Source organism: Schistocerca gregaria, chromosome 10 (genome assembly GCF_023897955.1).
Source record: "Schistocerca gregaria isolate iqSchGreg1 chromosome 10, iqSchGreg1.2, whole genome shotgun sequence".
Classification (NCBI taxonomy): domain Eukaryota; kingdom Metazoa; phylum Arthropoda; class Insecta; order Orthoptera; family Acrididae; genus Schistocerca; species Schistocerca gregaria.
The window spans coordinates 199,182,285-199,200,926 of NC_064929.1; the positions used below are offsets into that span (position 1 = coordinate 199,182,285).

Below are 18,642 nucleotides of genomic sequence, written 5' to 3' on the forward strand. Positions count from 1 at the left end.
CTAGGTTCCTCAGAAACACCTCACGTAATACAATCACATTCCATTATACATGTTTTGCTTTGGTTCATTTTATATCCTCCTTTAGGTACACTGTCCATTCTGTTCAACTGCTCTACCAAATCCTTTGATATCTCTGATAGAGTTGCAGTGTCGTTGACAAACCTCAAAAAATTTTTTTCTTCTCCATGAACTTTAATTCCTACTCCAAATTTTTCTGTTGTTTTCTTTACTGCTTGATCAATGTACAGACTGAATAACATTGGGGATAGGCCAAACACTGTCTCACTTCCTTCTATACCACTACTTTTCTTTCGTACTCCTCGACTCTTACAACTGCCATCCGGTTTCTATACAAGTTGTAAATAATCTTTCGCTCCCTGTGTTTAGCCCCTACTACTTTCATAATTCCAAAGAGCGTTTCCGTCATCTTCATCAAAAAGCTTTTTCTAAGTCTACAAGTTCTAGAAACGTAGGTTTGCCTTTCCTTAACCTACTTTCTAAGGTAAGTCGTAGGGTCAGTATTGCCTCGTGTGTTCCTACATTTCTGCAGAATCCAAACTGATCTGGCCCGAGGGGCCTTCTACCAGCTTTTCCATTTTTCTGTAAAGAAATTGTGTTAGTATTTTGCAGCCTTGATCTATTAAGCTCATAGTTCAGTAATATTTACACGTCTCACCACCCGATTTCTTTGGAACTGGAATTGTATTCTTTTTGAAGCCTTAGGGTGTATCATCTGTCTCATACTTCTAGCACACCAGATGCAAGAGCTTTTCCGTGGCTGGCTCTCCCATTGCTATGGGTAGTTCATGTGGAATGTTGCCTCCTCCTGGGGCTTTGTTTCGACTTAGGTCTTCGAGCGCTCTGTCAGATTCCTGTCGCAGTATCATGTCTCCCATGTCATCTTCACCTACAGCCTCATCCATTTCTGTAATTTTGCTTTCAAGTATATCTTCCTATCTTTCTGTTTTCTGTGCTCTTAGTATTCATACAGGTGGCACTCTTTTCTCCAAGGCCTCTTTAATTTTCCTGTGGGCATTGTCTATCTTTTTCCTAGCGATATCTGATTCTAAATCCTTACGTTCGTCCTCTAGCCACTCCTGCTCAGCCACTTTGCATTCCACCCATTCGGTGGAGTATTTCATCATCGTTAATACCGCAACGAACCACTTAAAGCCGGACGAATTTTCTACTCTTCCCGACATAGTAACGCGAAGTATACCGCAAGCACCTCTGAAGTCGGGGTATGATTTGTCAAGCCACATAGCGCTACCTATGCTTGCTATGCTATACAGGGCTATGCAGGGTATCCATAAAGTACCAGTGTCATTTCATAAAACCATAACATGGAAATTATTAGCGACAGAAAATTGTAATTTGCTGTAAAACACTGAGCCGCTCTCAAAGTTTTTTCTTCGAACTACATTGCTCAACAAAAGTTTCGAATACTGTCGTAAAATGTAGACTTCGATACTAGAGGTGTTATTGACCTACGCATTTCATGCATTATCCAGTTAGCTAGCCGATGTGGCCGAGCGGTTCTTGGCGCTTCAGTCTGGAACCGCGCGACCGCTACGGTCGCAGGTTCCAATACTGCCTCGGGCATGGATGTGTGTGATGTACTTAGATTAGTTAGGTTTGAATAGTTCTGAGTTCTAGGGGACTGATGACCTCATATGTTAAGTTCCATAGTGCTCAGAGCCATTTTTGAACCATTATGTAGTTAGGGTCCATATGCTGGACGGTGTTTAATACTGGCGTGATTTGTGGCCGTTTCCTATTCATGTAAACATACTGCTGCCGCGAGCAGTCCAGTATCAATAACAGCTTCATTCAGTTTGTGTTCAGCATTGCAGTAACACGCCACCTAGAGGAGAGTCGGGATGGTGCCTTTACTTTGAGCAAGGTGTTTGCTGGTCGGTTGTGTGTCAGTCAAAGTGGTGTGTCTAAGCTGAGGAGAAAGTAAAGAGGGACGGGAAACGTGAAGGACAGATCCCGCAGTGGTCGTCCTCATACCGCAACAACAATGCGAAATCGTTTCCTCCAACTGTTGGCTCACAGCCGTCCAACATCAGCTGTCAGAAATATTGGAAATGACTCCTCCCAGGCAACAGGGATTTGTATCTCAGACCAAACAGCACGTAGCAGATTGCATTAGGGTGGTTTCAGACTACCAATGAGAAGTTTTTCCGTTAACCAACGGAACCAACGCGATCCAGGACTTTCACTCTTGCGCATCAATATTGGACCATTGGAGAATGGAGTAGTGTCACGTTTGCTGACGAGACCAGGATTGGTTTGTGACTGGACACTACACGTGTCAAAAGTTTGGAGAACGCCGGTACGTGCAGCAAGTCCCTTGGTTGGGTTCCGACGGATCAAGTGTAGTTGGGCTCACCACCTGTCTCACCTTAGTGAACGGGGGCAGACCGACCTTCCTGGAGGCTTCTGAGTGCCGTTTTCTTTATTGTCTTTCTCACTGGTGTTTAATTGTCTGTTTATAATCTATCATAGCGAATGATTTAAAAATTCTTGCTTTTACCTGATTTTATGAATTTTGCAAAATCAACTGTGGGCCTGCAGCCACTTAAATCCTTAGCCCAAAAAAAAAAAAAAAAAAGATATTGCGGCCTTCTGCCTTTGGAAGGTTATGGTAATTTATTTTAAAATCTTGAAAATTTTATTGTGGGTCTTCAGCCGTTTGTATTGCATCTTGTTTATGTTTGTCTATTAACCCTTGCCCTGAGGCTCTGAGTGTCGCTGTGTCTGTATATGTTAATTATTTTATTTGCAGTTTTACCTTCATGTTTTTACCACTTGAGATTTATCTTGTTGCTTTAAGATTTATTGTTTGGAGGTCTTCATCCGTGAAATAATTGCCTTTTTGAAATTCGTAGTTCTAAAGGTTCTGCTATGTGCCATTTTGGTTTAAAAGTGTTATTAAATTACAATGAATTACAATTTTAATGTGAAACTAACCCCAACCTTATTTGGCCCTTCCCACCTTCCTAATCACCTGTTCTGCTCAGCGGGCGTGTTATCAGGTACTGGAGAAAAGCGCTGGCAGAAACAAGCATTATGAGAGGGATCAGAAACATGATAGAGACAGGTAGTGTCAGAGAATTTCCTCGAAGTGGACGTCCCCCTGTGCCTCAAGCACGTGTTGAAAGAGTACAATGGTGCATGTCAGTGTAGCCCCCAGAAATCAATTTATTGAGAGGTGGACTCTTTGCGATGGCCAAACCCTACACCATTTGTAGGGTTTGTGTCAGAGACTGCGAGTACAGAAAATCAGTAAATGACACTCTGTGCGCGAATCAATGAGGCAGCAAGAAAATGCCGCAGTGGTGCCTTGGTGCTCTGCGAGTGACGAGTGGGTTTCACACTGAAATTCTGACAAAAAAAAAAAAAAAAAAAAAAAAAAAAAAAAAAAAAAAAAAAAAAAACTTTCAGAACTGATAATCGTTTTCCCATGATCCACGATGCCGTATCTAAAATAGTTTCCAAATTATGATTTTTTTGAAATAATAGCGGGACTTCATGAACACTGGGTGAAGTCAGGAAGATATGAATGTCGTGGAGTACGTGAGGTAACGGGCGAATTGTGGCGCCCTGAAAATATTCTAAGTTGGCGTGACCGCACGGGCCCGGCAGCAAACACGTGGTGGCGAACGTTAACTGGACGAGAGGGGTGGCCGCAGCGCGTGGTCCAGCCGCGTGGCTGGGAATTCCGCTGTGACGAGGGCGGTGCTTTGTGTCGGTGAAGGGGATGTCTATGCCAGGAGTGCCAAAGATGCCGGACTTTGTAAAACCGTAGTAGATGACATTTCACAGTTCGTACAGAAATAGATAGTAGCCAGATGAATCATGATACCTCAAAAAGAAACGTGTACATTACCATTATTTGCACGACGATTCTGATGGTGTAATCAGATTTTCAATATCTTCATTAATTTAAAGTTTAGTATCTGATGGTAAATTATACGAGTAACACTCAGCAACGAATTTCCAAAATGTAAACGCTTCATCCGATTTTGTCGATCGCCGTCTCTTTAGAAAGCTATTAGTTGGTATGAATTACAGGCATGTAACTTGAATAGCATATGAGTTATTGGAGGTCAAAGTGGCCGATTACTATCGATCGCGTCAGGCCATAAGTGCTCCACAGTTACACGAAAAAACGGAAGCAGCATGCTTATAAATATATTTATTTATTTACGTCTTTGTTTATATCCGATATATACTATTCATGAAGAAATTGGTTGAATATTGGCCTACCTTTTGTTCTGTTCCTTTGATACGTGTTTATTTAATTTGCTCACGTATTTAATAGTGTGTGTTAGAGCGTGTTTATGGTCCGGCAGTAGGAAGATTTATTTAATTTCAAGTTATTTAAATATAAACCCAGTATTTCGAAAGTGTTTCATGTTTGTGAGTGTACGCTTGAGACTATTTGGAGTCGTGGAGGGGGCGCTCCAGCCAATCACAGCGCTCGTTGCTAAGGGAGGCGACTACGGAAGTTCTGGTAGGGCGGCAGTGCTGGACAGGACGGGAGAGGGCGGCATAGAGACTTGGAGAGCGTGGAGCAGTTTGCGCGTGGTCGCGGCAGATAGAAATACTTTGGAGCGCCGACTTGCGCACTTGCGAGAATTACGTGGCTTCTACAGTGAAGGCTTAGTGTGCGTTTAGAAGTGAATATCTCGCGAGCTATGTTGTTGTTCATAACTAATTACGTGCTGTAGGACTCTATTGTTTCCCTGTTATTCAGCTTGTATTTCATTTAATTGCTGGACCATCGACACCAATAAGTTCAAATGGTTCAAATGGCTCTGAGCACTACGGGACTTATCTGAGGTCATTAGTCCCCTCGAACTTAGAACTACTTAAACCTAACTAACCTAAGAACATGACACACATCCATGCCCGAGGCAGGATTCCAACCTGCGACCGTAGCGGGCACGCGGTTCTAGACTGAAGCGCCTAGAACCGCTCGGCCACTAGCGGCCGTCTCACCAATAACTGTTCTGCAGAAATATACCGCATTCTCAAAAGAACTTCAACTATCGTACTCATCATTTAAAGTCGTTAAGATAGTACCTGCAGATTTTATTTAATTGCAATCTTTCATTTATAAATTTATATGTTACATTCATAATTCGCAATTGCCGAGTGACAGAAACCTTCGTCCATTCGATTAATGTGTGTATTCTTATCGTACACTGAGCAGTATTTGGCCTGTAATGCAGCAACTAGGTACCCCAGACCCTCGACAACGAAACTGGCCAAAACTTTTAATATTGCAACTTTGAGTCGGGGGGTACGTAGTTGAGGGCCACGCCTCACATCATTTCATGTCGTTGGAAGCCCTCAAGTACTCACTGGAGGTAGCCCTGGATGTTGCTGTGGAAGTAGCGGAAGGCGGCCGTGGCGTGTTCGTTGATGACTCGGGGGTCGGCGGTGTGGTCATAGTCTTGTGCGTAGCCCTCGCCGTCGGAGAGCACGTTGTGGGTCTTCACAGTCTCCCAGCCTGCAGGACAACGCAGTAGGCGGAGCCGCCAGTTAAGCAGACAATAACCATTAACACAGAAACTGTATGAGGCCTCAGTGAAAATCAGGAAGCGGCAATTTCGTGTCGAAACGTGTTCACCAGCAATATGAATAAGGCCAAGCGCACACGCATCGATTTTTATCGCACGTAAAAATATTGTACGATTAAATTCTTTTAGCGGAGCAAAGGAGAGCATAGGAACGTCTTTGTTCCACTAAAATACACTCCTGGAAATTGAAATAAGAACACCGTGAATTCATTGTCCCAGGAAGGGGAAACTTTATTGACACAAACCTGGGGTCAGATACATCACATGATCACACTGACAGAACCACAGGCACATAGACACAGGCAACAGAGCATGCACAATGTCGGCACTAGTACAGTGTATATCCACCTTTCGCACCAATGCAGGCTGCTATTCTCCCATGGAGACGATCGTAGAGATGCTGGATGTAGTCCTGTGGAACGGCTTGCCATGCCATTTCCACCTGGCGCCTCAGTTGGACCAGCGTTCGTGCTGGACGTGCACACCGCGTGAGACGACGCTTCATCCAGTCCCAAACATGCTCAATGGGGGACAGATCCGGAGATCTTGCTGGCCAGGGTAGTTGACTTACACCTTCTAGAGCACGTTGGGTGGCACGGGATACATGCGGACGTGCATTGTCCTGTTGGAACAGCAAGTTCCCTTGCCGGTCTAGGAATGGTAGAACGATGGGTTCGATGACGGTTTGGATGTACCGTGCACTATTCAGTGTCCCCTCGACGATCACCAGAGGTGTACGGCCAGTGTAGGAGATCGCTCCCCACACCATGATGCCGAGTGTTGGCCCTGTGTGCCTCGGTCGTATGCAGTCCTGATTGTGGCGCTCACCTACACGGCGCCAAACACGCCTACGACCATCATTGGCACCAAGGCAGAAGCGACTCTCATCGCTGAAGACGACACGTCTCCATTCGACCCTCCATTCACGCCTGTCGCGACACCACTGGAGGCGGGCTGCACGATGTTGGGGCGTGAGCGGAAGACAGCCTAACGGTGTGCGGGACCGAAGCCCAGCTCCATGGAGACGGTTGCGAATGGTCCTCGCCGATACCCCAGGAGCAACAGTGTCCCTAATTTACTGGGAAGTGGCGGTGCGGTCCCCTACGGCACTGCGTAGGATCCTACGGTCTTGGCGTGCATCCGTGCGTCGCTGCGGTCCGGTCCCAGGTCGACGGGCACGTGCACTTTCCGCCGACCACTGGCGACAACATCGATGTACTGTGGAGACCTAACGCCCCACGTGTTGAGCAATTCGGCGGTACGTCCACCCGGCCTCCCGCATGCCCACTACACGCCCTCGCTCAAAGTCCGTCAACTGCACATACGGTTCACGTCCACGCTGTCGCGGCATGCTACCAGTGTTAAAGACTGCGTATGCCATGGCAAACTGGCTGACACTGACGGCGGCGGTGCACAAATGCTGCGCAGCTAGCGCCATTCGACGGCCAACACCGCGGTTCCTGGTGTGTCCGCTGTGCCGTGTGTGTGATCATTGCTTGTACAGCCCTCTCGCAGTGTCCGGAGCAAGTATGGTGGGTCTCACACACCGGTGTCAATGTGTTCTTTTTTCCATTTCCAGGAGTGTAATTTGATCGTACGATATATTTCCGTACAATAAAAATCGATGCATGTGCGCTAGGCCTAAATGTCGGTTTGGCGAATGACGCGCGCTACCTAGTTAAACTTCTCGGTCTAGTTACGTCGATTCAAAGGGGATATTCGTGTCGTTGCTTTTGGTACGTTTTCTTCAATTACTAGTTTATCTAATAGTGAAAGACTATCACCGGTAGACAGCTGGCGAGAATAACTGATCAAGTGATAATTGATCAGGTATCGACCGGGGTTGAAAATTATTAAATTACTAAAATCGCTATTAAAAATAGGGGTTGTTGGTAGAAGGGTGAAAATTTATGGTGGCGTGTATTTTTTAATGCCACACCAGAAAAAAAAGTTCTCTCCAATAAGTAAGAAAAAAAATTTGGTGTGAACCACCCTCGTTACTTAGGGGTATGAAAAATGGATTACGACAGATTCTCAGAACTACCGAATATACATGTAAAAGTCATTAGAAGCGATTGAGCCGTTGACCAAGTGATAGTTGATTATTTCTCAACTGGGGTTGAAAATTATTAAATTACTAAAATCGCTATTAAAAATAGGGGTTGGTGGTAGAAGGGTGATAATTTCGGGTTGTGTGTATTTTTTTAATGCCGCACCATAAAAAAATAAAAATAAAAAGTTCTGTCCAAAAAATAAGAAAAAGATTTTTGGGGCGGACCACCCTCATCACTTAGGGGTATGAAAAATAGATTACTACCGATTCTCAGACGTACCGAATATACATGTAAAATTTCATCAGAATCGATCGAGCCGCTTCGAAGGAGTATGGCAACTAACACTGTGATACAAGAATTTTTATATAAGGCTCGTATTGTCTTGTGCATGTGTACAATCAGTTTAAATAAAGCTTTCTTAAAGTTAAAAGGAAAATCTGGCGTCGTTGTCAGGAGAATGGAGAGTGGAGCCTGCTGATGGTTGGCCAGTTGGTTGATTTGGGGGAGAGGACCAAACAGCGAGCTCATCAGTCCCATCGGACTAGGAAAGGATTGGCAAGGAAGCCAGCCATGCCTTTCAAAAGAACCATCCTGGTATTCGCATGAAGCAATTTAGGGAAATCACAGAAAACCTAAATCAGGATGGCAGCACATGGGTTTTCACCATCGTCTTCCCAAATGCGAGTCCAGTGTGGTAACAGCTGCGTCACATCGCTCAGTGGTGTCTACTGATGAGTATAGCGGTTGTTCAGATACTGACGACATAAAGTGTGTCTTGGTGCGGTGTTTACTCAGCATGATATGAGACTGGGATGCTGTTTATGGAGGAAGATTCACTTTCAGCAGATTTTCTGCATACGGCGATGAAGATCAGAAAAGGTGAGAAACTGACCGGCTCTAGACGTGCATTCGCTCAGTTGTCAGAAGGTTACCACAAAGGGTTCGTGGATATAAGGAAAAATATAGCCGCTCCCAATGGCTCAAGACTACAAGAATGTATCTTCGTGAGCTGAATGGTTAGTAATATATAAAAGTGTAATAGTACCCATGAAGATGAGGAACAAAATCCAATATGATACATGCTGCTGATTGGTGCAGGTCAGAAACCATAAAAGTGTATCTCGATGATGTTTTTTATCAGCAGGTAATGAGAACGGGCTGAGCGAGGAATGTGAGGATCTATTATGTCTGTTGGAGAAGTGGTGAGCTGGAGACTTGGGTGGTTTCGGAGACTGATGTCTGTAGAGAGCAGCTTCGATTATGTGTTTTGTTCATAAGATACAAGACTGGCGGGAGATGGGACGCCATACCCTGTAAAAGATATTCACGTGTTCGTCAAGGGCTAGACCATTAACGAAAGCATGGTTGAGATTGGCAAGGTTTTATATCTGTAGAATATGCAACATGGCTTGTACAAGGTGAGACAGAAAGGACGGGTGTTTTTAGAACATACACTCCTGGAAATGGAAAAAAGAACACATTGACACCGGTGTGTCAGACCCACCATACTTGCTCCGGACACTGCGAGAGGGCTGTACAAGCAATGATCACACGCACGGCACAGCGGACACACCAGGAACCGCGGTGTTGGCCGTCGAATGGCGCTAGCTGCGCAGCATTTGTGCACCTCCGCCGTCAGTGTCAGCCAGTTTGCCGTGGCATACGGAGCTCCATCGCAGTCTTTAACACTAGTAGCATGCCGCGACAGCGTGGACGTGAACCGTATGTGCAGTTGACGGACTTTGAGCGACGGCGTATAGTGGGCATGCGGGAGGCCGGGTGGACGTACCGCCGAATTGCTCAACACGTGGGGCGTGAGGTCTCCACAGTACATCGATGTTGTCGCCAGTGGTCGGCGGAAGGTGCACGTGCCCGTCGACCTGGGACCGGACCGCAGTGACGCACGGATGCACGCCAAGACCGTAGGATCCTACGCAGTGCCGTAGGGGACCGCACCGCCACTTCCCAGCAAATTAGGGACACTGTTGCTCCTGGGTTATCGGCGAGGACCATTCGCAACCGTCTCCATGAAGCTGGGCTACGGTCCGCACACCGTTAGGCCGTCTTCCGCTCACGCCCCAACATCGTGCAGCCCGCCTCCAGTGGTGTCGCGACAGGCGTGAATGGAGGGTCGAATGGAGACGTGTCGTCTTCAGCGATGAGAGTCGCTTCTGCCTTGGTGCCAATGATGGTCGTATGCATGTTTGGCGCCGTGCAGGTGAGCGCCACAATCAGGACTTCATACGACCGAGGCACACAGGGCCAACACCCGGCATCATGGTGTGGGGAGCGATCTCCTACACTGGCCGTACACCTCTGGTGATCGTCGAGGGGACACTGAATAGTGCACGGTACATCCAAACCGTCATCGAACCCATCGTTCTACCATTCCTAGACCGGCAAGGGAACTTGCTGTTCCAACAGGACAATGCACGTCCGCATGTATCCCGTGCCACCCAACGTGCTCTAGAAGGTGTAAGTCAACTACCCTGGCCAGCAAGATCTCCGGATCTGTCCCCCATTGAGCATGTTTGGGACTGGATGAAGCGTCGTCTCACGCGGTGTGCACGTCCAGCACGAACGCTGGTCCAACTGAGGCGCCAGGTGGAAATGGCATGGCAAGCCGTTCCACAGGACTACATCCAGCATCTCTACGATCGTCTCCATGGGAGAATAGCAGCCTGCATTGGTGCGAAAGGTGGATATACACTATACTAGTGCCGACATTGTGCATGCTCTGTTGCCTGTGTCTATGTGCCTGTGGTCCTGTCAGTGTGATCATGTGATGTATCTGACCCCAGGAATGTGTCAATAAAGTTTCCCCTTCCTGGGACAATGAATTCACGGTGTTCTTATTTCAATTTCCAGGAGTGTATAATATTCACGCTCAGGTAGCAGGAACAGAACGACTGAAGTGGTCACGTTCCTGCCATTTTGTTTAGACGAGATCATGGAGCCGTGGACTAGGTAACAAAGTGTGTTTGCTTACGATAGTTTTGTTTATAATAATGAGTCTATTGTTGCAGTTCAGTGTGGCTTTCGTCGCCATTTCGCAACGTTATAGACACTCGTAACACCATTTTACGTTTGGCTGAATCATTTCGTTCGCGATAAACACCGATGAACGGAAAACAGCCAGGGGCTCCTCGCTCAGTACACAATGCAGAAAACGTTGGAAGAGGTCGGATCTGTTAGGAGATATTCTGCTGAACTGCCTCTCAGTAATCGTTCAGTAAAGTGTGTTTTGCCTACTGATCTAGGATTTCATCCCTACTGTATGGCCCCATGGTGCAACAGTTGAGCCCTAGAGATTATGTACAGCGGCTAAATTTGGCTTGATAATGGAGGACATACTTGAGCAAAATGAGAACAAGATTTTATTTATGATCGCTGAAGCTTATTTTCATTTGATGTCATGGTAAATCAGTAGAACTGTCGCTAATGGGCATGTGAAAAGCGAAAACTGATGCGTGAGAGACCAAATCATAGTCCCAAGGTAACTGTTTTGTGTGCTTCAACCGGTACATATATTATTGGTCCACACTTTTTCCACGACGATAACAGGAACACTGTAATAGTAACCTCTGAACATTATAGGCAGAGGATCCCTGCATTCTTCCTTCCTGAACTAAGAAGAAAACGTATTCCCATCCGGCGAGTTTGGTTTCAGCAGGATGGGACCATAGCTCACACAGCAAGTATGTCAATGGAAGCTATTCGGACTGTTTTTCGTGGTTCCAGTTTGACTGGGCTTCTCATTACCCAGACTGCTTTTCGTGGTGTTATCTCAAGTTACGTGTATACAAGCATAAGCCACGTACACCTGAAGAGTTGCAGGAAGCAATTTTTTTTGTGGAAGTCATTCAAATTGACAGAGCGATGTTGGATAGAGGGGAAGCCAATTACCGAGAGCGGCTTCAGAAGTGCATCACTGATACATACATATAGGGTGATTCACGAAGATATGCAAATATTTTAATGTGTTATTCTACACGTAAAACTAAATAATAAAGTCTATATAAACAAAGGTCCCCAAATGTTTTGTTGCGGAGTTATGGCTAATAAAAGATTTTGCCTGACATTTAGCAACTTCGCTTATATGAAGCCATCGCAAAACTATATGGGGTTCAAGTAAAGCACGATTTCCATTTATTTTGTTGTTAATGATCAGGTGAATCTCATAAAACATTCCCCAGACATGTAACTACAGTAGTTTTCCAGAACATCCACAGAATCAAAGATTATTATACGAGTAAATTTGTTTACTTTCCATTAAGAATGTAGAAACGTTTATTTCACTGTTGGCAACCGTTATTGAGTTGTTAGAGTCGTTTCCTAACCTTGAAACGAGTTAGTTTACTGTATTATTCAGTGAAAGAACATAATAACAACAGTGTATTTAAATGAAACCACATACTAACGGTTGTAGTTTGTAGATTATTTATGAAATATGGATTCCTTTCACATTTACGACAGAGGAATACCCCGATATTGTGTTTATTTATGGCAAATGTGTTGGTAATCCTACGGCTGTAGTTGGCGAATATCGCGCACGTTATCCAACTCGCAGGATTCAGAATGCATGAGCCATTAGCAGAGTATTTTGAATGTTATGGGAGACAGTTTCTCTACCTAGCGTTCATAATCAGTACGAGCGCTCGATACGTGAAGACGATGATGAGGATATTATGGATGCTGTTGAAAGGCATCCCTGTTTCACGTCTGGGTCATGTTTTATTAGATTCACCAGATTAATAACAACAAAATAAATGGAAACCGTGCTTTACTTTAACCTCATAATCATACTAGCGAAGTTGCTAAATATCAGAGAAGATCTTTTATTAGCCGTAACTCCGTAACTAAACATTTGCGGACCTTTGTTTATATGGACCTCGTACAGTTTCGCGATGGCCTCATATTGGTGAAGTTGCTAATTTCAGGCAAAATCTTTTATTAGCCGTAACTCAGTAACTAAACATTTGCAACCTATGTTTATATGAACCTTCTTTAGTTTTACTTGTAGAATAACATATCAAAATAAGAGGGGCGTTTGAAAAGTCCGTGCAAAGCCCGAGAGATGGCACCACCGGGGCGTATTGAGGTAATGTTTAGTTAGTAGCATCTTTGAAAAGAACGCACACCAAGTTTCTGCCATATTGGTCTATTTCTTTGTGTTTGGCATTCGTGTAAATCAAAGAAGTAGAGTGATTGTCAAAAAGTGGAGGAAAAAGAATTTGATGTGGTGATTAAACATTACTTTATGAAAGGCAAAACGCCTCAGGAGACTAAAGAGAAGAAGCTTGATAAACAGTACGGTGACTGTGCACCTTCGATTAGAACAGTTTATAAGTGGTTTCCATATTTTCGGAGTGGCCATATGGGCACAAGTGATGCTGAACGTTCTGGACGCCCTGTGTAGGTTACGGCTCCAGAAATCATTGATAAAATCCATGATATGGCGACGGATGACAGAAGAGTTAAGGTATGTGAGATTGCTACTTCTGTGGGCACCTCGAATGAACGGGTACATAATATTTTGCTTAGACATTTGGACATGAGAAAGCTATCCACAAGATGGGTTCCGCGATTGCTCACGCTTGACCAAAAACGGAATCGTGTGAAGTGTTGCAAGGATGGTTTGCAGGAGGTTAAGCGTTGTTTCGCCACTATGGATGAAACATGGATACATTACTATGCTTCTGAGACCAAACAACAATCTAAACAATGGATTGCCAAGGGAGAATCTGCACCAAAAAAGGCGAAGACCATTCCTTCGGCCGGAAAGGTTATGGCGACTGTCTTTTGGCATTCGCAAGGGATAATCCTCATCGACTACCCGGAAAAGAGTAGAACTATTACAAGTGAATATTAGTCATCGTTATTGGACCGTTTGAAAATCGAGCTGCAAGAAAAACACCGGCGATTGGACCGCAAAAAACTCCTTTTCCCTCACGACAATGCACCAGCACACACCTCAGCAGTTGCGGTCGCAAAACTAATGGAAATAGGATTCCATCTCTTTTCACATCCCCCCTATTCTCTAGACTTGGCTCCATCGGACTACTATTTGTTCCTCAATTTGAAGAAATAGCTGGCAGGACAAAGATTTTATTCAAATGAGGAGGTGATTGCAACAACTAGTAGCTATTTTACAGACTTGGACACGTCCTATTATTCGTAAGGGATCAACAAATTAGAACAACGCTGAACGAAGTGTACAATTCCAAAAGGAGACTATGGCGAAAAATAAAAAAGGTTTGCACCAATACATAAGTAGTTTTTATTTTTGCGCGGACTTTTCAAACGCCCCTTGTACTTGCATATCTTCGTGGATTAGCCTGTAAATATTAGAAAAAAAAAACATCTGTACTTTATGCATCACCCTGTACACTGAGAGGGCGACAGTAGCCACTCGAATCAGAGGATCGGCTACTGGGTTGCCATGAGGTTGCTATCGGACGAGAGACATCCCGATGAAGTTTCTAATCAGTATGATACATAACCGAGCTGATGCACATCAAGGTCCTAACAGAGGACATTCACTGGAGAAGATAGGCCTGTTGGTAGATTACTGATGATGTTGTCGAGTGTTTTGGTCAGTGGGCTGGTGAGCTGGAGCGGTACGCACCGAGGAAGATGGGCAGCCACTCCCAGTAGGAGATATGCTGGTGCTCGGCGATGAGAATGCGGCGGGCCTCCTGGTAGATCTTCTCGTCGTCCCAGTGAGGGTTGAGGTGGGCCAGCGTTGAGGCGATGCGGTTGTGCTCTCTCAGCAGGATCACCTGTAGCACCGTCAGCTGCGTGTTCTGGTTCACACGCTGGTCACCTGCAACAAACGAACCGGCAGCTGGTCATGTGACTCTGATTAATTTCCAGGGTAAACACCGCCAGACGTGGGCAAGGAAATACCTACATGATGTCCAAAATCTTTACAGTCAAACGGAATATGAACCGAAACTGAAAATTTAAGGAAAACGACCAAAAGGTGGAAAATAAATATTTGACACAGTATGAGATCTTGAACTGACACAGCAAACATAATCAGAATTAATCAAAGGTATTTCTATATGGTTCCAAAATATTTAGTCTCAAAATCATACAAATGAAGAGTCATTATAAATCGATTATTTCAGGTCGAGCTTTCTGACTCTTTAGTTACTGCTAGGAAAGACGAGACGGGGCCTCACCCCTATACTGGCAGCTGTGCCGTTGGCGAATAGTGTCATTGTGCTCCAGACGTAACACTCCTAGAATGAGTGTTTTAGTCAGTGCAGTTTGGAAACTTCACGACAGGTTAAAATTGAATGCTGGACCTGGGAACGAACTCAGAACCTCGTCTGTTGGGGACGATCATTGACCTGCACTCACAGCTTCACTTCTGCCAATACCTATCGCTTACTCCTTGAAGTCCACATAACCTTTCATGCATACTTTTCTGAACTAGCGCTCCTGGAAGAGAAGAAATAAGTAATTGTGTGACAGGTCCTACACAGTGGCTAAGCATTTTCTGCACGTTATCTTTTTTCCTCAGAAGTGCTAGTCCGGTGAGGCATGCAGGCGAAGTGCTGCGAAGTTTGACAAATAGGAAAGACGTGATGGGAGAACTGAAGCTGTGACTGCAGATTGTAAGCCGAAACTCGGATGCAGGAGTGTTGCTCGTGAATGGTAAGGTCTCAGGTACGAGTCTCCGTATAGCTCACAGTTACCATCTGTCAGAAAGTTTCATAAATTATTCATTATGGTAATGGCTATTGTCAGCGCGCTTCCAAGGCATCGTTACCAACTAATCATGAAACTCGCCATGTGTCGTTCTTGTGGTCGTGTGCAGAAGCAGCAGAAGTGGGACACAGACTGATCTGTGGCCTAGCAGAACTTCTCATCGCTACTAGGAATCGTTCCCAACGAATAGTGAAATTCTTGTGGTGTCAGTTTTGTGACAGAGTGCGGAAGCAGCGTTAGGGGGATAAAGACTAAACTAATGGGTAATGCCTATAGTTCGGGCACGCTTAATGCTTCTTCCCCAGCCGTACGCTGAAGTCTTTGTGTGCCATTCCGTGGCAGAAAGCGTAAATAGCAGGAGGGAGTAGAGACTGACATATAGGCATAATACACGCGCATTGCGTAATGCTTATTGTCTGTTTATGTTTAAGGAATCCTTCTCAACCACTCGTTGAAGTCACCATGGTGTTTTTTCTTATGGTAAGCGCAGAAGTAGCAGGAGTGAGATGAAGATTGACGTACGGATGTAACACGCATACTTCTTGGCGAATGGCAATAATCTCTATGCACACAAGGAATCAACGGCATCCATTGGAGTCTCCGGGTGTCGTTCTTGTGGCAGCTCGAACTAAAGTCCTCCCGAACCGGCCGTGAAGGCCCAACGGTTCCTACCGGCCGCCGTGTCATCCTCAGCCCATAGCCGTCACTGGATGGGGATATGGAGGAGCATGTGGTCAGCACACCGCTCTCCCGGCCGTATGTCAGTTTCCGAGACCGGTATGGCAGCTGGGGGCGTGACCGATATTGGCCTACAGAAATAACACTTTCTGGGTAATGGCTAAAGTCTGCGAGTCACGATTCCCATTGACATTCTTGTGGTAAAGTGCAGAAGTAGCAAGAAGGAGCATATGTATAACAGACATGCAGCGTGGATAATGCTTATAGTGTTCGTGCGTTTTAAGGAATCCTTCCCAACCGCTCGTTGAAGTCACCGCAGTGCCAGTCTCATGGCAAGTACGGATGTAGCAGCAGGGAGAGAGACCAACGGGGTAGCAGAAATTGCAGTTACTGCTAGGAATCTTTCCCAGACAATCTATAAACTCTCTGTGTCTCAGTCTTGTGCCCCCATACTGTAAAGAAGAAGAAGCGGGACAGAGAATAATCTAGAGGCGTAACACTTGCACTTTGTAGGTAATGACTGCAGTCTTTGCGCGTTAAATTAATCTTCCACAACCAGACGAAGTATCCATATGTCAATCTCCAGGCAGAGTGCATAAGTATTACAATAGGGATACAGGCTGACCTACAGAAATACACTATTGGCCATTAAAATTGCTACACCAAGAAGATGATAGACGGGTATTCATTGGACAAGTATATTACACTGGAAATGACATGTGATTACATTTTCACGCAATTTGGGTGCATAGATTCTGAGAAATCAGTACCCAGAACAACCATTTCTGGCCGTGATAACGGCCTTGATACGCTTGGGCATTGAGTCAAACAGAGCTTGGATGGCGTGTACAGGTACAGCTGCCCATGCAGCTTCAACACGATACCACAGTTCATCAAGAGTAGTGACTGGCATATTGTGACGAGCCAGTTGCTCGGCCACCATTGACCAGACGTTTTCAATTGGTGGGAGATCTGGAGAATGTTCTGGCCAGGCAGCAGTCGAACATTTTCTGTATCTAGAAAGGCCCTTACAGGACCTGCAACATGCGGTCGTGCATTATCCTGCTGAAATGTAGGGTTTCGCAGGGATCGAATGAAGGGTAGAGCCACGGGTCGTAACACGTCTGAAATGTAACGACCACTGTTCAAATTGCCATCAATGCCAACAAGATGTGACCGAGACGTGTAACCAATGGGACCCAATACCAACACGCCGGGTGATACTCTAGTATGGCGATGACGAATACACGGTTCCAATGTGCGTTCACCGCGATGCCACCAAATACGGATGCGACCATCACTATGCAGTAAACATAACCTGGATTCATCCAAAAAAATGACGATTCGCCATTCGTGCACCCAGGTTCGTCGTTGAGTACATCATCCTGTCTGCGATGCAGCGTCAAGGGTAACGGCAGCCACGGTCTCCGAGTTGATAGTCGATGCTGCTACAAACGTCGTCGAACTGTTCGTACAGATGGTTGTTATCTTGCAAACGTCCCCATCTGTTGACTCAGGGATCGAGACGTGGCTTCACGATCCGTTACAGCCATGCGGATAAGATGTCTGTCATCTCGACTGCTAGTGACACGAGGCCGTTGGGATCCAGCACGGCTTTTCTTATTACCCTCCTGAACCCACCGATTCCATATTCTGCTAACAGTAATTGGATCTCGACCAACGCGAGCAGCAATGTCGCGATACAGTAAACCGCAATCGCGATATGCTACATTCCGACCTTTATCAAAGTCGGAAACGTGATGGTACGCATTTCTCCTCCTTACACGAGGCATCACAACAACGTTTCACCAGGCAACGCCGGTCAACTGCTGCTTGTGTATGAGAAATCGGTTGGAAACTTTCCTCATGTCAGCACGTTGTAGGTGACGCCACCGGCACCATTCTTGTGTGAATGCTCTGAAAAGTTAATCATTTGCATATCACAGCATCTTCTTCGTGTCGGTTAAATGTGCGTCTCTAGCGCGTCATCTTCGTGGTGTAGCAATTTTAATGGCCAGTAGTGTAACACATGTGGGTAGTCCTTATAGCCTGCGTGCGTTTAAGGATTCCTTTCCAACCAGTCGTTGAAGTCTCCGTGGTGACAGTCCGGTGGCAAGTGCAGACGCAGCAGCAGGGCGACAGAGACTGACCTGCTGCGTAGCAGGACTCGCCGTCGCTGCCTGTGTCGCAGGCAGCGCTCTTGTTGTTGGCGGCGGGAGGGAAGTGGCGACCGTGGTTGGAGGTGTCCGTCCTCAGGAGGCCCTTCTGGAAGAGTCGCAGGTTCGCCGCCGTCTGATCGTCCGACCCGTACACCAGCGAGGCATCAAGGTACGACGTCACCGCACTCAGCTGCAACCACACGGACAACAGCGCTAAGTACACATGTACTTTACCATGCCTAATACGATGCACTTGCATGAATATCAAGAGCTCAGATGGAAACACAGTTCCAAAGAAGGGAAGCGGAAAGGTAGAAGGAGTATATAGAGGGTCTATACAAGGGCAATGTTCTTGAGGACAATATTATGGAAATGGAAGAGGATGTTGATGAAGATTAAATGGGAGATATGATATTGCGTGAAGAGTTTGACTGAGCA

The 18,642-nt window shown here is 45.7% G+C and overlaps 1 protein-coding gene across 1 annotated transcript in view; it reads right to left on the bottom strand.

Annotated features, from left to right (window-relative positions):
- LOC126293326 (peroxidase-like) overlaps nucleotides 1-18,642 on the bottom strand; it is a 189,762-nt gene that overhangs the window by 28,934 nt on the left and 142,186 nt on the right. Inside the window, exons 7-9 of the mRNA XM_049986512.1 lie at nucleotides 18,196-18,394; nucleotides 14,277-14,474; nucleotides 5,377-5,524 (exon numbers count right to left, since the gene is read on the bottom strand). Of these exons, the coding sequence (XP_049842469.1) occupies nucleotides 5,377-5,524; nucleotides 14,277-14,474; nucleotides 18,196-18,394 (545 nt within the window). The remainder of the gene's footprint in view (nucleotides 1-5,376; nucleotides 5,525-14,276; nucleotides 14,475-18,195; nucleotides 18,395-18,642) is intronic.